Raw genomic sequence first — 23,124 nt, 5'->3', positions numbered from 1 at the left:
TCTGCACATGTCCTTTGGACAAGTGTCCTTCCACAGTATCATTTCCTTTCCCAACCATCAGAGGTCACTATTTCACTCATATCTCCTCTCCATGCCACATAGTCCCCTCCCTTTGTACTGAGTCTGCTTGGAATAGGCGGCTCGAATGTCTCTCCACAAATCCCTCAATAACTACAGGTGGCAGTATCCAAGGACCTTGTGCTGTTGGCTAGCGCGATTCCTTCCAGCTGCTGTGAACATTCTACCTGCTTCAAGAACATGTTTGACTTTTGGGCCTGCCCAGTCCTCTGCTTGAAAGACCCTTGTAAACATCAGCAAGGGAAAAGAAAATCCTTACAAAGCTTTATCAAAGGAATCTGATAAAAACTTGGTATGTGCTGCTTAAAGGGGTGTGTGCTGCTTAAATGGTTCTCTGTCAGAAACTAGAAATTTTAAAATTAAGAGGGATTAAAAAGAAAGGCACCAAATTCAACCAATTCCAGTTGAGCGTGTCCCTTTAAATGTTTCCTTCAAGTGAAAGGAAGTTGGGTGCCATGGATGGTAAATTTTGTACTGCACTTTGGACAATATGCACCAGAGAGGCTGGAACATGAAAGGTGACCTGGTGTCCAATTTTCCAGGAGGAGAAGATGCCTTGTGCATTTGGGACCCAGTTCAGAGGGGTAGTCCAGGATTTCTCAGGGTCAGAACTTTAGAACCCAAGTTTTCTTCTCATTTATGGTCAGCTGAGGAATCACTTTTACTCATTAAGATCCTCAGCACCATGGAGGCTGAGACTGTGCTTGTTTATTGGCAACATCTCAGTTTTTGGCAGTAATTTAGCTGCTTAGTCTGAAGCCCTTTGTTTGGATAAGGTGTAGTGTGGAGCCATCACATGGTTAGCAGAGGAAATAGGAGTGTGAATGAGAGATATTCTAACCCAGAGGGCACAAACAATAGACACAAGTGTCTATGAAGACCCAGCCATATATCAGCTTGATAGGCTGATTGGAACACAGCTAAGACCCACCCAGTGGAGACCAAACAGCTCCTGTCCCCTACCTGGAAGCTGCTGTGGACTCTGGGGCTCTGGCTGTTACACCGGCTCAGAGATTCATCCTGACTGCTGTGGGAGTCATCTTCATACAGGATATTCTGCCCTGGGGTCAGTACTTTGAGCAGCTTATCTGCCCTGTCAGACGCCCGGGACTTATAGACCACTGCATCCACCAGCCCTGCCTCAGTCACAGCCATGCCCACGCTGTAGGTGAACGTGGTACTGTGGTAGAGGGCCACGGCATCCCCCCCATTCTGGATGGTGTTCGGAGGCAGAACAATCACTGGACTTGGGGTCACCAATGCACTCCCCACCAGGAAGTAGCCCTGCTCGTTAGTACAGTAGCCCGTCAGGTTCACCACCCTGTAGGCCTGGTTGTTTTTGCCGTTATAAAGGACCAGCCAATAACCACGGAGGTCAAAATGTGTCTGCCCAGTGTAGAGCAGCTCGATGTACTCCATATCCTCCTGGCCTCCCGGATTGTCTGGATTCACCTCGTTGATGAGCAGCTCGGCTGCGTGGGAAGGTGGCTCACTGGTCCCTTCTGATGAGGCACCTTTAAGAGTGAAAAAATACCATCACCCTAGACTTGGCTTGCATTTTGCTTCCTGCAGCTAGATAGGGTAGAGCACTGTATGCACAATCCCATTAGACACCACCAGGTACCTGCACATGCTGCACCTGGGCTGGGCAAGGGTAGGTAGTACCTCTAATTTGCTTTGAAGACACAAGGACAAATTAAGAGGGGAGTCTATGGACAGAGAGAATCTAGGCTGATATGATGACAGTGCTATGTAAGAGCTAGGTGTCATCATCACCAGCACATCTCTTCTCTCTGACTCTTATGTGTTTCTGTTGAGGTAGCCCTCTGGAGCCCTCCCAGGGCTCAGGGCCCCACTGCATTAGGCACTGTACAAACAAGGAACAGAAGACAGTCCCTGCATTACTGCAGCCTAGATTCCCCTACTCATCCACCCGTGAGGCATACTGCCCCTTGTACAAGATGTTAGCCCACCATCTCTAAGTTAGGGTAACTCAAGCACCAAGGCACTGCAGGAGTATCGCTAAATCCTTCCTCTGGCTCCTTGTGGTACACCAACAGCAATTCCCTCACTTGTTAGTAAGTGGGTGTGAATACATCCAAGGCACACATGGCCCCTGGGTTTGGCCGATAAAGAATGAAGTGCCACATAGTCTCCTCTATGAAATGCTCCAGCACACCCCAAAGAGACATCAGCATTCCCTGCCCACCCTCAGCCGCATCAACCAACAGCACTAGGGCATGTCAGTTTAGCCAAGGCAACAAGATATAATGGGGGTAGTAACTGGATGGAGAGGGGCAGAATTAGGGCAATGTCACACACTTCCCACTCAACTAGCATTGAAAGGAATCCCTCTGAAGGAGCTAGAGATGCGTGTCCGACTTCAGATGTCCGCTTTTCCCTGATCAGAATGACGATGGGTACCTGGAGGAGATGCCGTGACATTAGTATGTTTGAAACAGGCCTTTTCCACTGTGGCATTCCAGCTGCTGAAACTTGCTGCCCTGGGGCTCTCCAGGAAGCTGGTGAAGGCTTGTACCAGGCTGCTCAGCTGCTCAGCTGATTTGGCAATCAGGAGCATGGTGAATACAAGCTCTGTGCCCTGGCATGTTGTTACAGGATCTGAAGAGGAAAGCAGAGAGGTGCATCAGCTTCACCACAGCCACCCCTTCTCTAGAAGCGACCCACAGCTTGTCAGTACATCTTCTACCACCCCACCTCCCACTCCCATCCAGGGCTGGCTCCCTGTGGCAGAATTTAGCCACAGAATTTGAAGTGATGCAAGCATCCAATGGGCTTCACAGCCCTTCCACCAGCCCGGAGGAGTATTCTATGATTGAACCCACATGGAACACCCAGACATAGTCTGCACCCTTTTGTCACCACCCCCTTCTTTGTATTTCAGTCTCTGACAGCTGCCCAACAGCAGCCAGGTTTGGACCCTCAGCAGGGTCTAACCATGACAAGCTGAATGCAACTTCTCCTTGTCTATGCTGATGGTGGAGTTGTGGTCAGCATCATATCAGCTGGCTCAGCTCTCCATGGTCCTGTTCTACTGCAACAACAGGCTGGTCTGAATGTTCACTACAAAGAGGTAAGCTCAGTGGGACCTCTGCTGCCACACAGTTTAACTTGGGCAGAGCCATAACATGGTCCCCAGTGCACATCAAAGAGGAAGCCTTAGAAAGAAAGCTAGTCTCTGGTGATTACAGTCCTGTATTACAGGACTGAGTTCATCTCCCTACTGTAGCGTCTGTATACTGGGTGGTTAAGGGGGCCAATGCATTGGGACGTTCTCTCTCTAGTGAACTGGATGCAAATCTAACTGGGGTCCTGGGTTTAGCCAGGTTACATTAGAAAGGCCCACCACACAAGTCTGAATGACAGTAAAGGCTCAGGGATGGAATAGCAGAGGCAGCTGCAGGTCAGGACTAAAATGCATTAGCAGAGCTATGTATGGGACTACTGCTCAGCACCTGTCTGTCTGTACCATACGTGGCCCTAGCCAGCACCAGTCGTTGCCACAAGGAGCAAGTTCACCCATGCTCAAAAATAAAATAGTTAGGCTTCATCACAGGAGGTGGAAATCCATTAATAAAGCCAGGTGTAGCACATTGGCAGAGAGTGAGCCCTAGCCAATGTGGATCTGAGACACCTCTCTCTCACCTTTAAAGTATGCAACAGACATTCCACAATTGCACAGCTTGTCAAGGGCCTGGGCTAGAGCCGTCTGTATCTCATATGACCCCAGGAGCCACAGCTGGCAATCTGAGAAACAAAGAGATTGGGAGTGACTTGAAGAGGTCAACAAGAGCCACAAGTTCAAGGTTATCACCATCTGGTGCATCCCTGCTATTGGTGCATCTGTAGCAGCTGCAGCCCTATTCTTGGTTAGAGCCCGAGAGGACCAGATAGGGCTCTGATTTGCATAGATTCCAGGGACATAGGGACTCAGGAAGTTCAGCCTGGAATTTGTTTGCTAGGAGGAAAGGGAATGAGAAACCCCCTTGAAGGACAGGGGCATAAAGAACTAGATGCCACCACCAGCCATCCTCCAGGGTTAAACACACACTGCGTGAACTGCTGAACCCAAAGTCAGTGTGGCTTCCCTGGTTCCAAACACAGCTGTTTTCCCGCAAATCACTGGACTTGAGTGACAGGCCTGGTGTCATCTTTCTTCTCACATCTGCGCCTGGTGTATTCTCATGTGTTTCAGGAAGGTTGGCTGATCTAGGGAACTCATTAGGAAACCTTGATTCTAGTCCCAGCCTTGCACTTGACTCCCTGCATAACCTCAAGCAAGTCACTTCCCCACCCCACACCTTTCTTGTTAGTGGCTTCTTCCTTGTGAGCATAGTGGCAAGTGTCCCTGCCTGCCATGAGGGGGATCAGGTGGGGTCTGCATTTCAAAAGTTATGGAGAAAGGATGGGGTGAAGTTCTCTGGCTGGTGCTGTTCAGGAGGTAAGTCTAGACAAGGATCACAATGGTCCTTTCTGGCTTTAAAAATCTATGACTCTCTGGGCCTCAATTTCTCCAACTGTAAAGCGTGGATGATGATGCCTCCTCCCAGCCCCCAAACTTTACCTTTGTAAAGAGCTTTGCAAGGTACCCACAGAAAGCTCTATAAGTGCTTAAATGTTATTAACTCTGCAGAGTCACTTCAACTATAAGAGCTGAAGCCTCAGGCCTCTTTAATGGTGTTATCAGCTTCAGTTCTCCAGGTGGAATCTTCATTCCTGGGAAGAACACAGCAGGTTCTTTTGACTTGCAAGCAGGGCAGTTGGGCTCTGGAAGTCATTGGGCATGAAAACCACCCTTATGCAGAGTGGGTTTATGCACCAGTGATGCCCAGAGGGTTTCAGTGGGATTTCAGTGGCTCACAGGCTTAGTGCCAGCTCTCTACACAGGGGTGAGTACCACCTTTGAGAATAAACATAGGACCCCACAATTTTCCTTTTAAGGCCCCCATTTTCTTTGGGGGGCAGGGAGCACTTCTCCCCTCCTGCTCCTGTCTGTACCCTAAGCTGGAACAATGGAGAAACAGAGCTAAACGGAGAGCTCAGTGGTCATGACGCTGCACTGTAAAAGATTGGAGGCCACTTTTCATTTAGGATGAATGCCTTGTGCTAATCCTCCTGCTGCTGACAGTTTTACAGATGCTCTGGTAACATCTGAGCCCCTCCCAGGATGGACAGTAGAATCTGAAGTTCTAGGTAGGCTCCTTGAAGCTTATAAGGGAGAATGTCCACCTGTTTGTCCCTTCAGGGCAGTTTGTTAGATTCTCCCTGGGGGGTCTCAGATCCAGGGAACAGAGATGGTATCTAGGACCCACCTGCTATATGGAGGCAGAGGGAGATGGACTGGCTGAAGCGGCTGCTGGGGCAGTCATTGAACTGTCCGGGTGTGGGGCTGCTGAGGGCGTAGATGGAGGGGTCCCGGGTCACGGAGCAGCAGCTGCACCGACTCATGGATATGTTACCTGGCTGGTGGCTGAAAGAGACAGACACACAAATTAGAAGAAAATATGATGTGCAATCCAGACTGTTGGTGCTCCTGACTAAATAGCAGGGTGCCTGCACCAGGAGCGGATGCTGATGCCATATACATCTGCTTTCCCCACCCAAAATAAAGAATCAGATGGAGAGACTTCCCTTCCTCTATCACCCCTAGCCTTCTGGAAAGAAACTCAAGAGCTCTTCGGAACCTCTCGAGACAGCAGAGTGTAGTGTCTTCAACACACCCCTTCTCTTCCAGCATGCCACTGTCTACCCATTTCCTCCATTCCATTCTCCCGTTTCCAAAGGTGATGCAGCTCTACGCAGAGTCCACCAGGGAAAGGGTTTCAGTAGATCTACAGCCTGGCCAGAGTAGGGCAATTACCCATGCCTTATTTTGAAAAGTATTGAAATATATTAAAACTGACAATAAGGACATTTGAAACATTCCATTGAAGCTGAGGATAACTGCATTGTATATCTGAGGGCACTCGAAATGTACACTGGGGAGAAAAATCCATGATATGTAAAGGGAAATGGTGTTTCCCTAAAATGTCCCTTAAAGAAAGCATTGTCCCTTGTTTTTCACGCGTTTTCCCTTATTTCCAGCCAACAAAGGTGGCCACCTGAGGCCAGAATGAGCTGGCCTAATAAGGTAGATGCTTGCACTGGATCTCTGAGTTTCAAGCTCAGGATGCGGTTGCTGGACAGGGTGGGAGACAATGGAACAAAAGCAGCTAAAAATTAAGACGTGGACCAGAGCCCCCAGATCAGATCCCAGGGACTAAGGATGGAGCCCAGAGTGTAAACAGCTGCACAGAGTATAGCTGCTTCGCTTCTGGAGAGTAGGGCACCTTTCTGGCTAGAGGCAGACTGTTCTGTGTGGAGGGCAGAGGACTGTGGGAGGGAGGAAAGTGTCTGGAATGCCCAATTTCCCAATCAAGGGATTAAATCACAACTACCTCTGAAGCAGTTGACTCAACAAGAGTTCCAGCTATTTTCCTCTGAATCCTCCTCCTTGCTGATAAAGAAACAGCTCTTCTCCAGCTTGGAGCTAGGGCACTGGGCTTCACTTTAAACAATTAGATGCTCCCTTTCGATCCCAGTTCCTCTGTCAATACCACAGACAAGAGGCTTTTCCGTTGTCTTCTACCTACCTGTCCACCCAACCCCGTCCATTCCATTCCCTCACCCTGCTTACGCCCCACCTCACCCATTCCACCATTCGCTGCCCTAACCTTTCCAGAGACCAGGATGTGCCCATCAGTCACTTGTTACCCACGTTGATGCTTACTGACCGAGATGCACACATTTAGTTGGTGGTATTTCTCTAGAGAGTCTCTTTCTGAATGAGAGAAGTGGATTGTGGGAAATGGGGTGGATGATGGATCCAATCATACCAGTCATAAGATTGGCAGAAGGAGCCAATGATTTTTTGGGGGGTTGAGATGGGCCAGTGTGTTCCAGTCTAGACTTTAGATCAAGGAGGGGAGATTGGCAAGTCAAGCAGCTGGATAAAGGCTGGTGTGTGATGAGGGCACCATCAGCTGAACGAAAAAGGGGTATACATGCAGGAGAGGCCTCCCACCTTGTTACACGTGGGTCATGGCTTGACCAGAGAAAGCTCATGCCATACAGTAAACCAATTGCTACCAGGGACTCCCCTACATACCTCTCATGGGTGACTGTCTCAGGGTGCGCACAGGTTCCCTGCCTCGTGTCCCTGTGCTCTTGTGCTTAGGCTGGTCAAAGAAGGGGTCCCAACGCCTCTTTCAGTTGTTTCACCCATGTCTTTTTATTTACAGTGCTTAGTACAGCCCCAATTCCCCCAACACCGATCCCCACGCTGACTCTTCTCTGGGTCTTCTGGCCTCTGAGGCTTCCTGCAGTCGGTAGAGACAGAGCTGCAGTCCCCCTGCCTTCTCCCCTCACTAGCCCCCCTCACTGAGCCTTTCCCTGGGCTTATATCTCCTCCCAGGCAACAGCCCAGCTGGCTCCACTTGGCTCAGTTGATTCCCCTGAGCCTGCCCTTGTTAGGATCTGCAGCTGAGCTCCTTGCTGAGTGTCTGGGCCCCTGCACCCAGCTGCTCTGCTGGGAAGCAGGGGAGGAGCCACCCCTTCAGCAGGGCATCCAAGGGGTTTATTCCCCTGCCCTGCCAGTGACCAAGACTTTCTCAAGGGTCTGCTCATTGCTTTGGAAGAGCAAAAAAACAGTCCATTAAGCAAAAGTCCTTTCAGACCCCAGCAACCCATCCCTACTGGCTGCCTTCTCACCTGTTAGTCTCATAGGCATGTCTCCCAGGGGTCAGGATCTCCAGGAGCTCTGGGTCTGCACTCCCATTGCTCGTGTACACTAAAGCATCCAATAGGTTGGCAGCACATGCTGCTTTCCCCAGTGTGAAACTGCTGCTGTTTCCAATGTACAGGGCGATGGCTTGGAGACCAGTGCTGAGGAGAGGGCTGCTGGAGTTTGGTGGGAATGGCAGGTCAACTGCACCGCAGGGAGGAACGAGAAAGATTGGAATAGATGCAGTGAATTAAAAACATACAAACTGGCAACAACTCAGCAGGGAACTAACAGAGCTCAGGGTCAGCAAAGCAGCAGATCACATTTATGTAGCACAGGGAAAGTTCATTTCAATTTCTAGCTCCCACTCTGACCCCACCTTTCCCTGTCATTTATACTTGCAACTTTTACAAAGAGCTTTCTTTTGGGCTGCAATATCCCATCCATCACTGTGCCCAGAGGTGGATTTTGTGGGGGAGTTTTAGCAGAGCTGGTCCTGCTGTATGAGTTCTACTTGCATAAGGAGACAAAACTCTGCCCCTGCGTTCTGATCAGATAGCTGACATGCACAAAATTGTAAACAAGAAGTTCTGACGTGCTTTTATTCAAACTTGGCTTAATGATCAATGAGATCTGCAAAACAAGCTAAGCCTGAAAGTTGAATATACTGTAACTCACTATATACAAAGCTGTTTAAAAAAAATCCATTTTGTATTCTATTATCCTATTTAAGTATAAACGTGTGATATAAAGTGATAATACGTTAGAGGCATAAATACAAGGGGACAGAACTAAGGTTGAAAATCCAACCTTAATTCTGATGCATTTCCTTATTTTCCCCATTGTGGCACTGACACAATTTTATTTCATTTGTTAGCTGACTGAAATTGCAGGAGGTAGAATTTTAAAAATATTTCTATAGCACTTTCAACCCAAGAATCTCAAAGTGTGAAACATTAAGGAATAAAACCTCAGTACTCCTAAGAGGCAGGGAAGTCCTGTCCCTGATTTACAGATGGTGAACAGGCATAGGGGATTGACGTTATTGACTAGAGTCACGGCAGGACAGTGACAGGGCTGCGACCCAATTCCTGTGCTTTGGCTGCTAACTTGGGCATCCTAATAAATTGCCCTGCTGGAATTTGGCCTGGACACTATTCTATTTGTTGCTCAGCACCTTGGAAGCACTGCAGCCTAGATTTCTACAGTTGCCACTGGCCAAGATTTCAAAAGAGACTAAAGATTTTGGGTGTCTCAATTTTGGGGGGCCTCCCATGATTTTCAGAAAATGCTAAGTACCCACTCTCTGAAAATCAGGTCCTTTGAAGGTGCCTCATTTTGGGGGCCCCCAAATCACTACTCTTTTGAAAATCTTAGCCCCCCTCTCAAAAAATACAAACTAAAAAACCCCCATAAGGAGTATGGGCCAGAAGCGTTCAACATCTCACCTGAAAAATGGCATCTCCACAGGCAGCACAGCATCTCCTACTGGTATCCTGGGGAACTAGTTTCATACTGACTTGAGAGCCTCTTGCTGAATTAGCAGCATTAAACATATTCCATGGGAATCTCCCACCCCATCAGGCTATCCCTGCTTAGCTTGAGACAGGAGACGATCACAGCCAGAGGTAGTATAGCTTGCCAGTGAATCTGAATCCCCTTTGCTTTTTCATAGATCTCAAACCCCATTAAAGTACAGAAGGTTCTGGTGTAAATGTAAAACACTATCTTTCTGAAGGAAAACAGGGACACCATGAATGGACTGCTGACAGTTTGAATTTCAACAAGAGAAGTAGAGATTGTTTGGTGTGACTAGTGTTTTAAAGAGAAATGGTCGACTTAAAAAAACCCAAAACCTTTGGTCAGAAAATGTTTTACCTGCTGTTGCTACAAGTAGGACACAGTTACTGTGAAAAAAGAGATTTCCCTTAATCTTTTTCAGTCAACTTTGTGCATTTAGCAGCACTTTTAGTCTCCTCTTTAGTCAGTTTCCACATTTGTATGAGTCTCTCTCTCAGTTGTACAGGAGAGAAACAAAATCTAAGTTCATATATAGCTTTCACTACTGCGGTATCTAGCGTCTCACATCCTTTAAGGTGCTTATCCTCCCACCACATCCTCCCTGTGAGGTAGGTCAGCACTAGTACCCTCTCTGTACACAGTGTCTCAGCTGTAAGTGGCTTGTCCAGGGTCACACAGGAAGTCTGTGGCAGAGCAGGGAATTGAGTTCCAGGCCAGCAGCCTAACCACTAAACCATCCTTATTCCCAACACACACACACACACACACACACACACACACACACACATACACAGAGACACTAGACATGACTACAAAACCACAGTACTTGGAAGGATGATTCAGGCGAAGGACCTAAAACTACTTTTAGCTCATTTGTTTTAGATTGATTAGATTTCAAGTTGGTGTCTCTCTAAGTGATCAACCTGGTTTTTAAAAAGTAGCCAGAGTTCTGGGTATCTAATGTAACTGAACTGCTTGAAATGTATATTGCAGTTTAAAAAAGTCTAAATAAGGGTCCCGTATTTGTAAGAGATGACTAACCAATCCTGACACACAGAGTTACACAAGATGTGCTGCAGAGTCAGTGTCTCCACCAGCCAAATTCCTCTGTTCAGATGGCCAAGTTTAATAAGATATTTGTTCCCCATCCATTTCCCCATAGGAAATATCAGAAGCCAGGAGAAGTTCAGATCCCAGCCCAGCCAGTCAGCATGAGCCTAGTCTGGTAACTTCACAGCTGGCTCATAAAGAGAAAAAAATGACACTGATATTATGGAGATTGGGTTTTTTTTATGGAGGTGGGGAAAGTACTACTTAGCCCTTACACAATGGTTGCCATTAGAGGATCTCTCAAGAAGAGGGTGTCAGCCCTGTATTATAGATGGGGAAACTGAGGTACAGAGTGGTGAAGTGACTTGCCCAAGGTCACCAGCTACAGAGCTGGGAGCAGAGCCTAGTTCACCCACCAGCACTGCTTCTCCGGAGAAAGCAAACAACACCTCCTTCCACAGTCCCCAAAATGGGATCAAACCCCTATCATGAGCTCCTTCCAAGTCTTTCACATTTGGGGCCCCCCTCCAAGGGGGAGGGAATGAGGAAGGTGAGTGATGACAGAAGGACAGTAAGACTCTGCTGTCCTTGCACCCATAACCCCCACTCTCAGATGTTCACAGTAGTCTGAAGAGTGGGATCCTACCTGGGGTTCTGGCTTGCGCAGGACCAATGAGAAATAGCCCCTCAGGAGAGGTTTTTCCATAGATGTCCATGAAGAAATAAACTTCTTTGGTCTGTCCTTCGATCAGCACCAGAACCAAGTCCCTCAGGGCAGTGGAAGGAGGTCCCTGAAGCTCAATGAATTCTGACTCCCCAGGAGAGGTCACAGCATGGACCTCGCTGATCAGCACGGCAGAAGCATTCAGCTGGGAAGAGGGGATGCAGTGGTTATCCTTGCCTGGGGTGGGCATGGCCACTTGAAAGATCCACTGAGAACCCTCCCCATGGCATCTTTCTATTGACTCGTCTGTGGTCCTGAAGGAGGGATCCTCCAGGAAAGCATCCCTGTCGGGGGTCAGCACATTGAGCAACATGTCCGCTCTGTCATTCTTTCTAGACTTATGGACCAAGGCATCCACCAGCCCGTCACTGGTGACACTCATGCCCTCCTGGTAGTTCCCCTTCCCATAATACAGGGCAATGGCATCAGGCCCATTCTGGATAGTGTTCTTAGGCAAGATCACGGAGGGCTGGGGTTTCACCGTGGAAGACCCAACAAGAAAGAACCCTTGATTATTGGTGACTTTGCCCTGAAGGTTCAGGACTTTGTAGGCCTGGTTGCCATTACCATTGTAAAAGACCAGGTGGTAGTCATCCAAGAGGGCCTCTCGGCCGCTGGTGTGATAGAGCTCCACAAACTCAGAGGTATCTTCCCCCGGGTTGTCCGCATTGATTTCATTTATCAGGAGTGAGTGCTCTGTCTTCTGTTTCTTGATGAGATTTTGAGCAGATGCCTCACAAAGCAATATGCACATAAGCACAACGGCAGCCACCAGCTGTCCGGCTCCTGTGGCAGAGGCCATTAGCTCTCCCAAGTCCTAAAATGCTGGGCTTTCTATTCCGGTTCAACTGGGCGCACACAGTACCAGGGATGGATGGAATTCTGTTCAGCAACACCGTCTCCTTGCCGTGATTGGATGGTGATAAAAGACTTCAAATCAAGGCACACACAGGAGACCCTCAGCTCTTCTGGCACCCCAAGTGTGCAAAATAAAGGGGAAATGCCACACAAATCTGCTGGAAAGGGGATCAGTAGGATGAGGGACTTCCCAACTCTGCCCCTTGAAAAGAGAGAAAAATACATAGTAAGGAAGGAGCTTGAAAAAATCCCTATGGAACTTGATGGCATTAAAGAGCTCTTTGTATCCAAAGGCATCTGCTACAAAGCTTCTCCACTGAACACCACAACAACCCACCCTTCCCTGTAGCTCTCTTAGAGAATGCAAGAATAAGACACTGGCAAGGGACAGTGCAGGGAAGCCCCTCGACCAGCTTTGTGTCCAGACAGCCAGACAGCTCCACTCCAACCCCCTAGTTACCCATCAGCCTGATGAGTTTTTTTTTTTTCTTTCTTTTTTTCCAGGGGACAGCGCGAACGCAGTCCCCTGCTACCACAAATTATGCAGTCGAGTTTCCCGCATTTGGGGAAATCGCAGGGGTCAGCACACCCGCAGTGCAATGGATGAGCCTCACCCTGGGAAAACCACCTTCGTGATCATGGTATCTCCCCTGCCAGGTAAGTAAGCCCCAGTATTAGTTTCAGAGTAGCAGCTGTGTTAGTCTGTATTCGCAAAAAGAAAAGGAGTACTTGTGGCACCTTAGAGACTAACCAATTTATTTAAGCATAAGCTTTCGTGAGCTACAGCTCACTTCATCGGATGCAGTATTAGTGTCTTCCTCAAAGTGCCTGTGATGGGGTATATCAGACCCTCTGAGGCCCCCTGCTGGAGACCTCATGGCCCTGTCACACCCTGCCCCAAAAAAGAGCAATGGAGAGGGTCCTCCAAGGTGCCTAGAGTGGCTGTGTCCCAGCAGCAAAGTATAAGAAGAGCTGCAGGGCCAGGGGGAGTTTGTGTGTTTTTTTTTGTTGTTGTTGTTGTTATTTTCTTCCCTGGAGCTGTAGGAGCATGGCTGGTGTGTGACTGGCTGATGGAGCTACAAAACCCTGGACAGGGCAGTGCTGCCAGAAGCTGGGGAGAGCGAGAAGGAGCCCTGAGCTGGTTGACTCCATTAGGACAAGAGCCTAAGGTAGGGTGAAGACATGCAGAGCCACAGGGAAGTGGCCCAGAGAATTAAAGGAGCTGTGTGACATAGTTAAAGGGGCACAGCAGATGGCTCTGATCTACAGAATCCCTGGGCTGGGACCTGGAGTAGTGGGTGGGCCCAGGTCCTCCCCATCCCCCATTAGCCACTGTGGGGAAGTGGCTTGGACATTGAGGCATCCCAAAGAGGGAATTGAACTACAGTGGCCCAGCTGGGGAGCTGTAGCCAGGAAGCCCTAAGAGGGTAAAGACCGTGTCTCCAGGGAGGGAGCCCTGGGGCACTGCTGTATCCCAGAGAAGGGACAATCTGAGTGTGAAGGTGTGTGCACTTGGCCAAGGGGGTGCTCACAAGAGGTGAGTGCACCCTGTTACAGTGCCTCAAAGCCAAAGGAGGAAGAAGAATCCTTCACCTGCAAGGACCGTGCATCCCTTGATGACTGGCACAGACAGCTGCAGGTTCCCTGAGGTGAATGTCCATTGTGGTGCCTAGCTAAATCTTCATACTGCTCTCATTAGATATCAGTGAGATAATCATCCCAGCCAGGGCTTTGTCAAGCCTGACCTTAAAAACTTCTAAGGAAGGAGATTCCACCACCTCCCTAGGTAACACATTCCAGTGTTTCACCACCCTCCTAGTGAAAAAGTTTTTCCTAATATCCAACCCTAAATCTCCCCCACTGCAACTTGAGACCGTTACTCCTCATTCTGTCATCTGCTACCACTGAGAACATTCTAGATCCATCCTCTTTGGAACCCCCTTTCAGGTAGTTGAAAGCAGCTATCAAATCCCCCCTCATTCTTCTCTTCCGCAGACTAAACAATCCCAGTTCCCTCAGCCTCTCCTCATAAGTCATGTGTTCCAGTCCCCTAATCATTTTTGTTGCCCTCCGCTGGACATTTTCCAATTTTTCCACATCCTTCTTCTAGTATGGGGCCCAAAATTGGACACAGTACTCCAGATGAGGCCTCACCAACGTCGAAAAGAGGGGAACGATCACGTCCCTCGATCTGCTGGCAATGCCCCTACTTATACACCCCAAAATGCCATTGGCCTTCTTGGCAACAAGGGCACACTGTTGACTCATATCCAACTTCTTGTCCACTGTAACCCCTAGGTCCTTTTCTGCAGAACTGCTGCCTAGCCATTTGGTCCTTAGTCTGTAGCGGTGCATGGGATTCTTCCATCCTAAGTGCAGGACTCTCCACTTGTCCTTGTTGAACCTCATCAGATTTCTTTTGGCCCAATCCTCTAATTTGTCTAGGTCCCTCTGTATCCTATCCCTACCCTCCAGCATATGTACCTCTCCTCCCAGTTTAGTGTCATCTGCAAACTTGCTGAGGGTGCAATCCACGCCATCCTCCAGATCATTAATGAAGATATTGAACAAAACTGGCCCGAGGACCGACCCTTGGGGCACTCCACTTGATACTGACTGCCAGCTGGACATGGAGCCATTGAACACTACCCGTTGAGCCCGACAATCTAGCCAGCTTTCTATCCACCTTTCTTTCCCTGTCCTCTAAAGGTTACCAGCAGTAGCAACTTGCAGCCCATCTAAGCCTGTTGCTCCAGGGCCCTGCGCCAGGAGCCTAGCCTAGCCTGGTGGCGACAACACCATCCCACTCCCACCTGACTCAGCAGGCCACACAGGGAAGGCTGAATTCCTGAACTGTCCTGCCTCCCTCCACTTCATCTCCAGGCTTCAGAGTTCAGGAAAAGGGAATGGGAGGGCACAGCAGGCCCAGAGCGTTTCCTTACAGCTCAGAAGGGGTTTGTAAGTTTCAGTACAGCCAGAAGCTGGCTGTTTATGTTTGAGGGCACCTGATAGTAAGGCAGCTGCATAGGGCCCTTCACATGTCACCTGACACCAGGCTCCACAAAACTCAGGCTGACCCTAGTTACCTCCTTGCTCCTCCTGTCCCTGTGTTTCTAGAGCTGGTAAACCAAGTCCTCTGTTATTACAATCCCTGTGGGAGGGAGAGAGGCAAAATGAATTTCTTTGCTAACTGCCATTTCCTTTCCTTCCTCAGACTGTGTGCAACTCCTAAGCTGCTTGCACTGTGTACACCATTTCATCTCTGCAAAAGGCTGCTGAATGTGGCACTGCTGTAGGTGTATCTTTCTAGCCTCAAAGGGAACAGCCAGTCCCAGCTGGTCACTCTCTGATGATGCTCATGGGGCAGATGACCGATTCTCCATGGGAAAGAGAACAGCATGGCTGTTTCTGAAACCAGCTCTAGAAACTGAAGGTGGGGAGGAACTGAAAAACGAAGACACTTAACCAGGTCAAACATTTTCCCTGCTTCACAAGGGTTTCTATTAAGTCACGCCATCATCTGCCTATTCCAGAGGACCTGAACTCAGTCTAGATGCGTGGGCAGGAGGCACCTGTGATAACTTCTAAACCAGGTGACATCATACACAGGCCTGGGAGCCAGACATTCTATTGGCAGCTCCCACAGTCTGAGGGACCTTGAGCAAGTGACTTTCCCTCACTCCCCATTTGTACATGAGGGATAAAAACAATGGCCTGCTTCACAGCATCCTGGGAGGCTTCATTGGTTAAAGGTCAGTGGGATTTGCAAGAGGAAGGCAGAGCAAGACAAAGACTCCAGCTCTTTCTGCAGCCCACATCTACTGTGCAAACCACAGCCTGACACTGCATTGATCCATAGTGGGAGGTCACAGCAAACATTGCAACATCAGGGCATTGCAAGGCAAGCGCCGAGGCTCACGGTGATGTTGACAACCCAGGTACCCACACAGAATACATCTACGCAGCCCAAGTATGTCTATGCAGCCCAAGACAGTAAGCCTCCCAGCCTGGCTCCACACATGTAGGCTAGCGGGACTCATGCTAGTGCTCTAAAAATAGATGTATAGACCGTGCTTTGAAGTTGCAGCTTGGGCTCTGAAGTCCACCTTCCCCTTTTTCCCTCCCATCTTCAGAGCCCAAGCTCCAACCTGCAAAATCTAGGTCTTTAGCACTTAGTATGAAAGTGAGTTGGTCAAGATGGGAGGGGAGACTCAGAGTCACAGGCTGAGTAGACATACCCCAACTAGTTAATTGCGGCTGAGAACGACTGATCAGTACAGAGCCAGCCCAGCTCAGCCAGCAGTGTGCTGTGTGCCTGCAGGGCATGAAGCTGCTAGTGGCTGGCTTCCATCCACAAAAGGAAGGATCAGCGTGGGGAGGTCACCAGTGACCCACTCTGCCCTGGGGAAGACTTCCCTCTTGAGCTGCCCCACGCAGACTTGCTGCAGCCTCATACATGCTCTCCTTCCACTCACCCAACACATGCACCGCCCTGGCGTCCAAGGCTCATGACCACTCCCCAGACCTGCTCCCCTCCATTAGGGAAACAGGACCAGGCACATCCCTTTCCCTCAGAAGCACTGCACACCTCCTTTGGGACACTTCTCCACAGGACATACAGAGTGGGCCTGTTTTGTCACCAATGAAGGGAAGTGGCCTTTTCCAGCATCAGCCCTGGCCCTCATGTCCACACAGAGATGGGGAGGCTGCCAATTTCAGTTGAAAGAGGTGGGCTGAGAAGGGAGAGGATCATACTAGGAGATGCCACCCCACCTTCTCCTCAGAGACTCTGGGTATGTGCAGGGAAATCAGTCAAGCTACAAGGGTTTAGCGCAAACACGAGACAAGATACCAGTCTCCTAAAGCAAGGGCCCAGCTATGCAGCAAACCCGAGTGTCACAGGGCCCTATTTAACAGCAGTGCTCTGGCTTTTTAATAAGAAGGGTTGGTTTTGCTCGTATAGACTGGAGCAAACTGTTCTAATCACATTGCAGCCCTGAGAAACGAGAGAGAGAGGAAGAGAAAAGTGAGCCACTACTGTATGCCAAAGGATCACAGGAGCTGGAGAATTTGGGAAACTGGAACTTAGGTTAGGTTCATTTAGGAAATTAAATTAGGCTTGAATAAAGACTGGGGCTGGATGTGTCATTACACAAAGTAAAATTATTTCCCCATGTTTATTTTTCCATCTACTGTTCCTCACAAGTTCTTGTCAACTGCTGGAAATGGCCCACCTTCATTATCACTGCAAAAGGGTCCCCCCCCCCGCAATAGCTCACCTTACCTGATCACTCTCGTTACAGTGTGTATGGTAACACCCAGTGTTTCATGTTCTCTGTGTATATAAATCTCCCCATTGTATTTTCCACTGCATGCGTCTGATGAAGTGAGCCGTAGCTCATAAAAGCTTATGCGCAAATAAATTGGTTAGTCTCTAAGGTACTACAAGTCCTCCTTTTCTTTTTGCAGATACAGACTAACACAGCTGCTACTCTAAAACCTGGAACTAACTCGTCTCAGCTGCAGTCTCACCTACACTTGCCCTTAAAGGAGGGAGCCTGCTCAGTCATTAACGGGGCTAAATGGGGGAACAGGGTATTCTTCACATCCCCAGTGCTTTTTTTCTTTTACACTTCTTGGCTTCATTGATGCAAGTTCCAGAAGGTCAGGGACATCTACCAAATCTCAGGGAGGAGTTAAACAAGAAAGCTGGAGCAACACACCACCCCCAAAGCTACCTGCGGTGATTTCCTTGCACAGGAGAGAACAGGCGGGAGTTAGCAGGGTCGTTGCCTCCCTTCCAAGGCCGGCTCTGGGCAGTTCCGGGCTTTCTCCCCGTGCATCTTCCAGGCAGCAACGGGGGCCTAGGGAACCGCACTCCTAAGGCTTCGGGAGCCGCTTGAACGCCGTTCTTCCCGCGTCCCTTCAAAGGCAGCTCGCCCACCCCCTGGAGGAACTGGCCGTCCCGCCGCCCCTGCTGCGGAGCTCGGAGCCAGGGCAGCACCAGGCCGGGGATGACGAGCTGGGGGATCCAGGCTCCCTCGCGGTCCCGCGCTCCTCTCAAGCCAGCGGCCGGACAGCCGCCTCCGCCCCGCGCCCGCTCCGGGAGCCGCGCAGGGCTCTGCAATAGACAGCCCCGCTCCGGCGCCCAGGACTGAGGGGAGCCGCGACCCGCCCCTCGAGGGACCCCTCGGCACGTACCTGTGCTGCGCCTTGCAAACTGCCCACTGCGGACGTGCTCAGGGGCCGTTTAGCTCCGCAGGGGTCCCCCCCCCACACACACACGGTTTCAGGGACAGGAAATACAGAATTCGCAGAAGGCGTCGCTATGAAGATGGAGCAAAAAGGAAGTGGTTGTGTCCCCCCCCCGGTTAATTTACTTCATTCTCCCTCTCGGATCCTTCTTAAATCGACTCCCCTCTGCGTCACTTTCCAGTGTAACCCCCCGATTCCTGCAGTAAACGCCTACCTCTCTCTTTAGGATCTCCCCAGACTCCCGGCAGTTCCCGATTTCCTCCCGCTCTGAATCCCCGCGGAGTTGAAGCCCAAACCGGCAGGGAGATTTGGCCACGGGATTGGAGCTGGCGAGGGCGAATTCTGTTTTCCTCCAATGAGTGATCCCAGGCTGGAGGGAAGGGAGAGAGCGAGCAGAGCTGCTTACACCGACACTGACCTGGCTCGGTGAGGGGGCTGGCTCAAGCAAACAAGATCGACTTTAAGAAGGCTGGTCTACACTACAGCGTTAGGTCAACATATGCAGCCTTAGGTCGAATTTATAATATGCATGTCTGTAACAAATAAAGTGGGGGGGATAGCTTCCTCTGATGGACAGCCAGTTAGCTGTAAAATCCTTCCTGGTAGCTGTTCTTTACTTGCTTTACCTGTAAAGGGTTAAAAAGCCCCCCAGGTAAAGAAAAAAGTGGGCACCTGACCAAAAGAGCCAATGCGAAGGTAGAACTTTTTAAAATGGAGAAAGAAACTTTCCTTTGTCTGTTCTCTCTGGGCTGGAGGGTCAGAGCAGTCATGCCGTAAGCAGCTAAGCAAGATGTGATTATAAATCCTCAGATCATGCTTATAAATCCTCAGATCATGCTTAGAACTACTTATCTGAACTCCAGCGTGTGGACTCCTCTGTGCTAATCCCAGATGCTTTTGTTTGCTTGTAACCTTTAAGCTGAACCCCCAAGAAAGCTATTTTGGGTGCTTGATTTTTGGAATTGGTCTTTTAAAATCGAGATGTATTTTCTTTCTTTTTGTTTTTAACAAAATTTACCTTTTTTAAGAACAGGATTGTATATTTGGTGTCCTAAGAGGTTTGTGCATGTTGTTTGATTAACTGGTAGCCACAGCTAATTTCCTTTGTTTCCTTTTTCAGCTCTTCCCCAGAAGGGGGGGATATAAGGGCTTGAGGGCACCCCACAGGGAGGTATTCCTAAGTGCTCCTTCCTGGATTCAAAGGGGGTTTTGTTGTATTTGGATGGTGGCAGCGTTTACCAAGCCAAGGTCAGAGAAAAGCTGTAACCTTGAGAGTTGGGGTTCAGCCATGACGGTGTCTACACTACTGGGGCCTTTCCACCGACCCAAAGGGCTTGTAAAATCAACACTTGTACTCCCCCTCAGGAGAGGAGTAGCGCTAGAGTTGACCTTCCTGGGTCGAATTAGGGGTAGTGTAGACACAACGCTGTGTAATTTGAAGGGATTGATGTCTCAGAGTGCTCCAGTGTGACCGCTCTGGACAGCACTTTCAACTCCACTGCACTTCATCCAGGTACACAGGAAAAGTCCCGGGAACTTTTGAATTTCCTGTTTGATCAGTGTGGAGAGCTCACCAGCACAGCTGATATGCCTGCCCAGGGCTGCAAACACAGTCCAGCAAGGAGCATATTGGAGACATTGGATCTGATTGCTGTGTGGGGAGAAGAGTCTGTGTAGGCAGAGCTCCAAACCAGCAGAAGAAACGCTGACACCTATGCCAAAATCACATGGGGGACAAAGGCTATACCAGGGACACACAGCAGTGCTGCTTGAAAATGAAGGAGCTCAGGCAAGCGTACCAGAAGACAAGGGAGGCGAACAGTAGCTCTGGTTCTGAGCCACAGACATGCTGCTTCTATGAGCACGTGATTCTTCGTGGGGACCCCACCAGTACCCCAACATTTTCTGTGGATACCTCCCAGGGGCCTCAGGTGGCCACAGGCAACAACGAGGAGGACGATGATGATAATGAGGAGGAGGAGGAGGAGAATGCACAGCAGGCAAGCGGAAGATCCATTCTCCCTGACAGCCAGGACCTTTTCCTAACTCTGGAGCCAATCCCTTCCCAGGACCTACTGTTGCAGGACCTTGAAGGCGGTCTCTGGTGAGTGCACACTTGTAATCACACTACAGGGGTTAAATACAATTGTGTTTAATATTTAATCTGAGGCAAACAATTGGGATACAGTGGCTGCCAGTCCAGCTAGGCAAAGGGTGCTCCCTGGAAAAGCCTGTTTATGTGCCAAGAGTTTCCCCACCAAAAAATGTCCCCGGATGTGCCCTGACACCACCTACCCTTTCTTGTGTGCTTACCATGCCTGCCTGCAAACTGAAATCTGCTACCCAGTGCTCTGCCATGTGTTGTACCTTACTGGTAGGTGCTTCTTTTAAAAGACAAAATGTGGCCGTGTACCTCAGGGAATGTATTTACTGCTGTGAAGTGTTTCATTCATTGCAAGAGTTAACCTTCTGTTTTCAACAATGTATGTTCTGTAAGGCTACCCTTGTGGTTTTTGTTTCCTTGCAGCTGCAACCTTGTCTGTGGGTGCTTCCTCCACACCAGCACAAAGGCTGTCCCAGATCAGAAGGCGAAAAAAGAGGACAAGGGAAGACATGTTCTGTGATTTGATGTGCTCCTCAGAGTCTGACAGGGCCCAGCTGAATGCATGGAGGCTTACACTGTCGGAGAGCATGCACGCCGACCAAGAGGGCAGGAAAGCATGCAGGGAACAAGAGTGCAACACGCCAGAGGAGATGCTGTGGCTTATAGGAGAGCAAACAGCCATACTGAGGCATCTGGCTAAGGTGCAGGAAAGGCAGCTAGACCTTAGAGTCCTACTGTACCCAGTGATGAATCAGCTGCCCTCCTCACCAAGTTCCATATCGTCCTCTCCCAGACGTCCTAGAATGTGGGGGGGAAAGAGCTCCATTATCCCTTGAACTCAGCTCCAGGGGATGGTTCATGAGCAGAAGGCTCTCATTCCCACAGCTTTGATTGCTAGATAGTGCAGTTCTAATAAACTGCATGTCCTTGCCCCTCCCCGCCATGTTATCAGGCCCTTAGACCCGGGTTATCTTTGCTATTCATTGCTGTCTCTGTTCAGTGTTTGTTAGCATAATGAAAATGCATGGATTGAGGACAGGAGGCTCTTTATTCACTGTGCACACTGTGGTTGGTGGGAGTTTAATTTACAGGGCAGTACATGCAAAAAAGGGGGCAGCTTGGTAAGGAACAACACGCAGAACAGCAGTGTTGGGTCATTCATGAAACTGGTTTTCAAAGCCTCTCGGAGATGCAGTGCGCCTCAATGTGCGTTTCTTATTGCCCTGGTGTCTGGCAGCTCATAATTGGCAGCCAGGTGATCTGCCTCAACCCCCCCCACCCCACCAGAACTTTTCCCCCTTACTTTTACAGATATTATGGAGCACACAGCAAGCAGCAACAACAATGAGAATATTGCTTTCGTTGAGGCTAACCTAGTGAGTAAACTGCACCAGCACCATGGGAGCAAGGGGTAGGCTGGGTCCCCAAGGATAACCATTGGCATTTCAATATCACCAACGGTAATTTTCTGGTTTGGGAAGAAAGTTCCTTCTTGCAGCTTTATGAAGAAACTGGAGTTCCTACAGATGCATGCATCATGTACCTTTCCGGACCATCCCATTTTGATGTCAGTGAAATGGCCCTTGTAATCCACTAGCGCTTGTAAAATGATTGAGAAGTACCCCTTGTGGTTTATGTACTCTTTGGCAAGGTGGTCTGGTGACAAGATAGGCATGTGCATTCCGTCTATTGCCTCACCACAGTTAGGGAACCCCATCGAGGCAAAGCCATCCACTATGTCCTGCATGTTTCCCTGAGTCACTACCCTTCTTAGCAGAAGTGAATTGATTGCCCTAGCTACTTGGATCACAGCAGCCCCCACGGTAGATTTACCCACTCTAAATTGATTCCTGACTGACCGGTAGCAATCTGGCGTTGCAAGCTTCCACAGGGCTAACGCCACTCTCTTCTCAAGTGTCAGAGCAGATCTCATTTTGGTATTTCTGTGCTTCAGGGCTGGGGAAAGCAATTCGCAAAGTTCCATGAAAGTGGCCTTACGCATTCGAAAGTTCTGCAGCCACTGCTCCTTATCCCAGACCTGCCTAACTATGTGATCCCACCAGTCTGTGCTTGTTTCCTGGGCCCAGAAGCAGCGTTCCACTGTGTCACAAGCCCAGCTGCCGCCGCCAGCATGTGCAAATTGCTACATTTTATGACTTCCAGCATGTCTATTTGCATCGCATCACAGTCTTCCGCACGGCGGCTCCTGGCTAGGCTCTGCAAATACCACAGGATGATATGCGAGGTGTTTGCGATGCTCACAACAACAGTGTACAGCTGAGTGGGGTCCAGGCTTGCCGTGCTATGGCATCTGCACGGGTAACCCAGGCTTAGGTACGAAAATGATTGTTTGCCTTTGCTTTCAGGGAAGGAGGGAGGAGGCAAGTGCATCATGGGAGGCTGACAACATGTACCTGAAACAACCCACAAAAATGTTTTTGTCCCATCAGGCGTTGGGAGACTAACCCAGAATTCCAGTCGGGAAAAGGAACTGATAGCTGCCCACAGTGCATTACTCCGGGAGTCGATGCTAGACATGGTAGTGAGAATGTGCCCCGCTGACAGAATGTGCATAGTGGGGACATGCAGCATCAAATTTGTAAAATTGGAGCTAAATGTCAACTTAAATAAATTTGACCTAATTTTGTAGTGTAGACATACCCAAAGAAAGGCCGGTTTGTTGGCGTTCAGCGGTGACTAGGGAACTGCCTGGCTCTGCCGCACTCAGGCTACAGGGCACTTATTCCCCGC

General features: G+C 49.4%; 1 protein-coding gene, 1 long non-coding RNA gene and 1 other non-coding gene across 4 annotated transcripts in view; 1 reads left to right on the top strand and 2 right to left on the bottom strand.

Annotated features, from left to right (window-relative positions):
• Positions 1-18,039, bottom strand: part of LOC141995034 (uncharacterized) — a 37,351-nt gene extending 19,312 nt beyond the window's left edge. Inside the window, exons 1-7 of the mRNA XM_074965757.1 lie at positions 17,753-18,039; positions 11,079-12,216; positions 7,849-8,065; positions 5,412-5,569; positions 3,745-3,846; positions 2,503-2,700; positions 1,042-1,592 (exon numbers count right to left, since the gene is read on the bottom strand). Coding sequence (XP_074821858.1) covers positions 1,042-1,592; positions 2,503-2,700; positions 3,745-3,846; positions 5,412-5,569; positions 7,849-8,065; positions 11,079-11,958 — 2,106 coding nt within the window. The 5' untranslated portion in view covers positions 11,959-12,216; positions 17,753-18,039. The remainder of the gene's footprint in view (positions 1-1,041; positions 1,593-2,502; positions 2,701-3,744; positions 3,847-5,411; positions 5,570-7,848; positions 8,066-11,078; positions 12,217-17,752) is intronic.
• On the bottom strand, positions 12,516-12,679 carry LOC141995493 (U1 spliceosomal RNA). The gene has a single exon (XR_012641341.1). It is a non-coding gene; the product is annotated as a U1 spliceosomal RNA (small nuclear RNA).
• Positions 12,657-21,770, top strand: LOC141995036 (uncharacterized). Of its 2 annotated transcripts, XR_012641239.1 has the most exons (5): positions 12,659-13,183; positions 15,229-15,952; positions 17,484-18,695; positions 19,783-20,373; positions 20,797-21,770. It is a non-coding gene; the product is annotated as an uncharacterized LOC141995036 (long non-coding RNA). The 2 variants fall into 2 exon arrangements; XR_012641238.1 differs by having other exon boundaries at positions 12,657-13,183; positions 17,484-20,373.
• Positions 21,771-23,124: the final 1,354 nt, after the last annotated feature.

The sequence above is a fragment of the Natator depressus genome, chromosome 10 (genome assembly GCF_965152275.1).
Source record: "Natator depressus isolate rNatDep1 chromosome 10, rNatDep2.hap1, whole genome shotgun sequence".
Lineage (NCBI taxonomy): Eukaryota > Metazoa > Chordata > Testudines > Cheloniidae > Natator > Natator depressus.
Note: the sequence above shows the minus strand (reverse complement) of the source record. Positions and strands in the feature narration are given on the sequence as shown.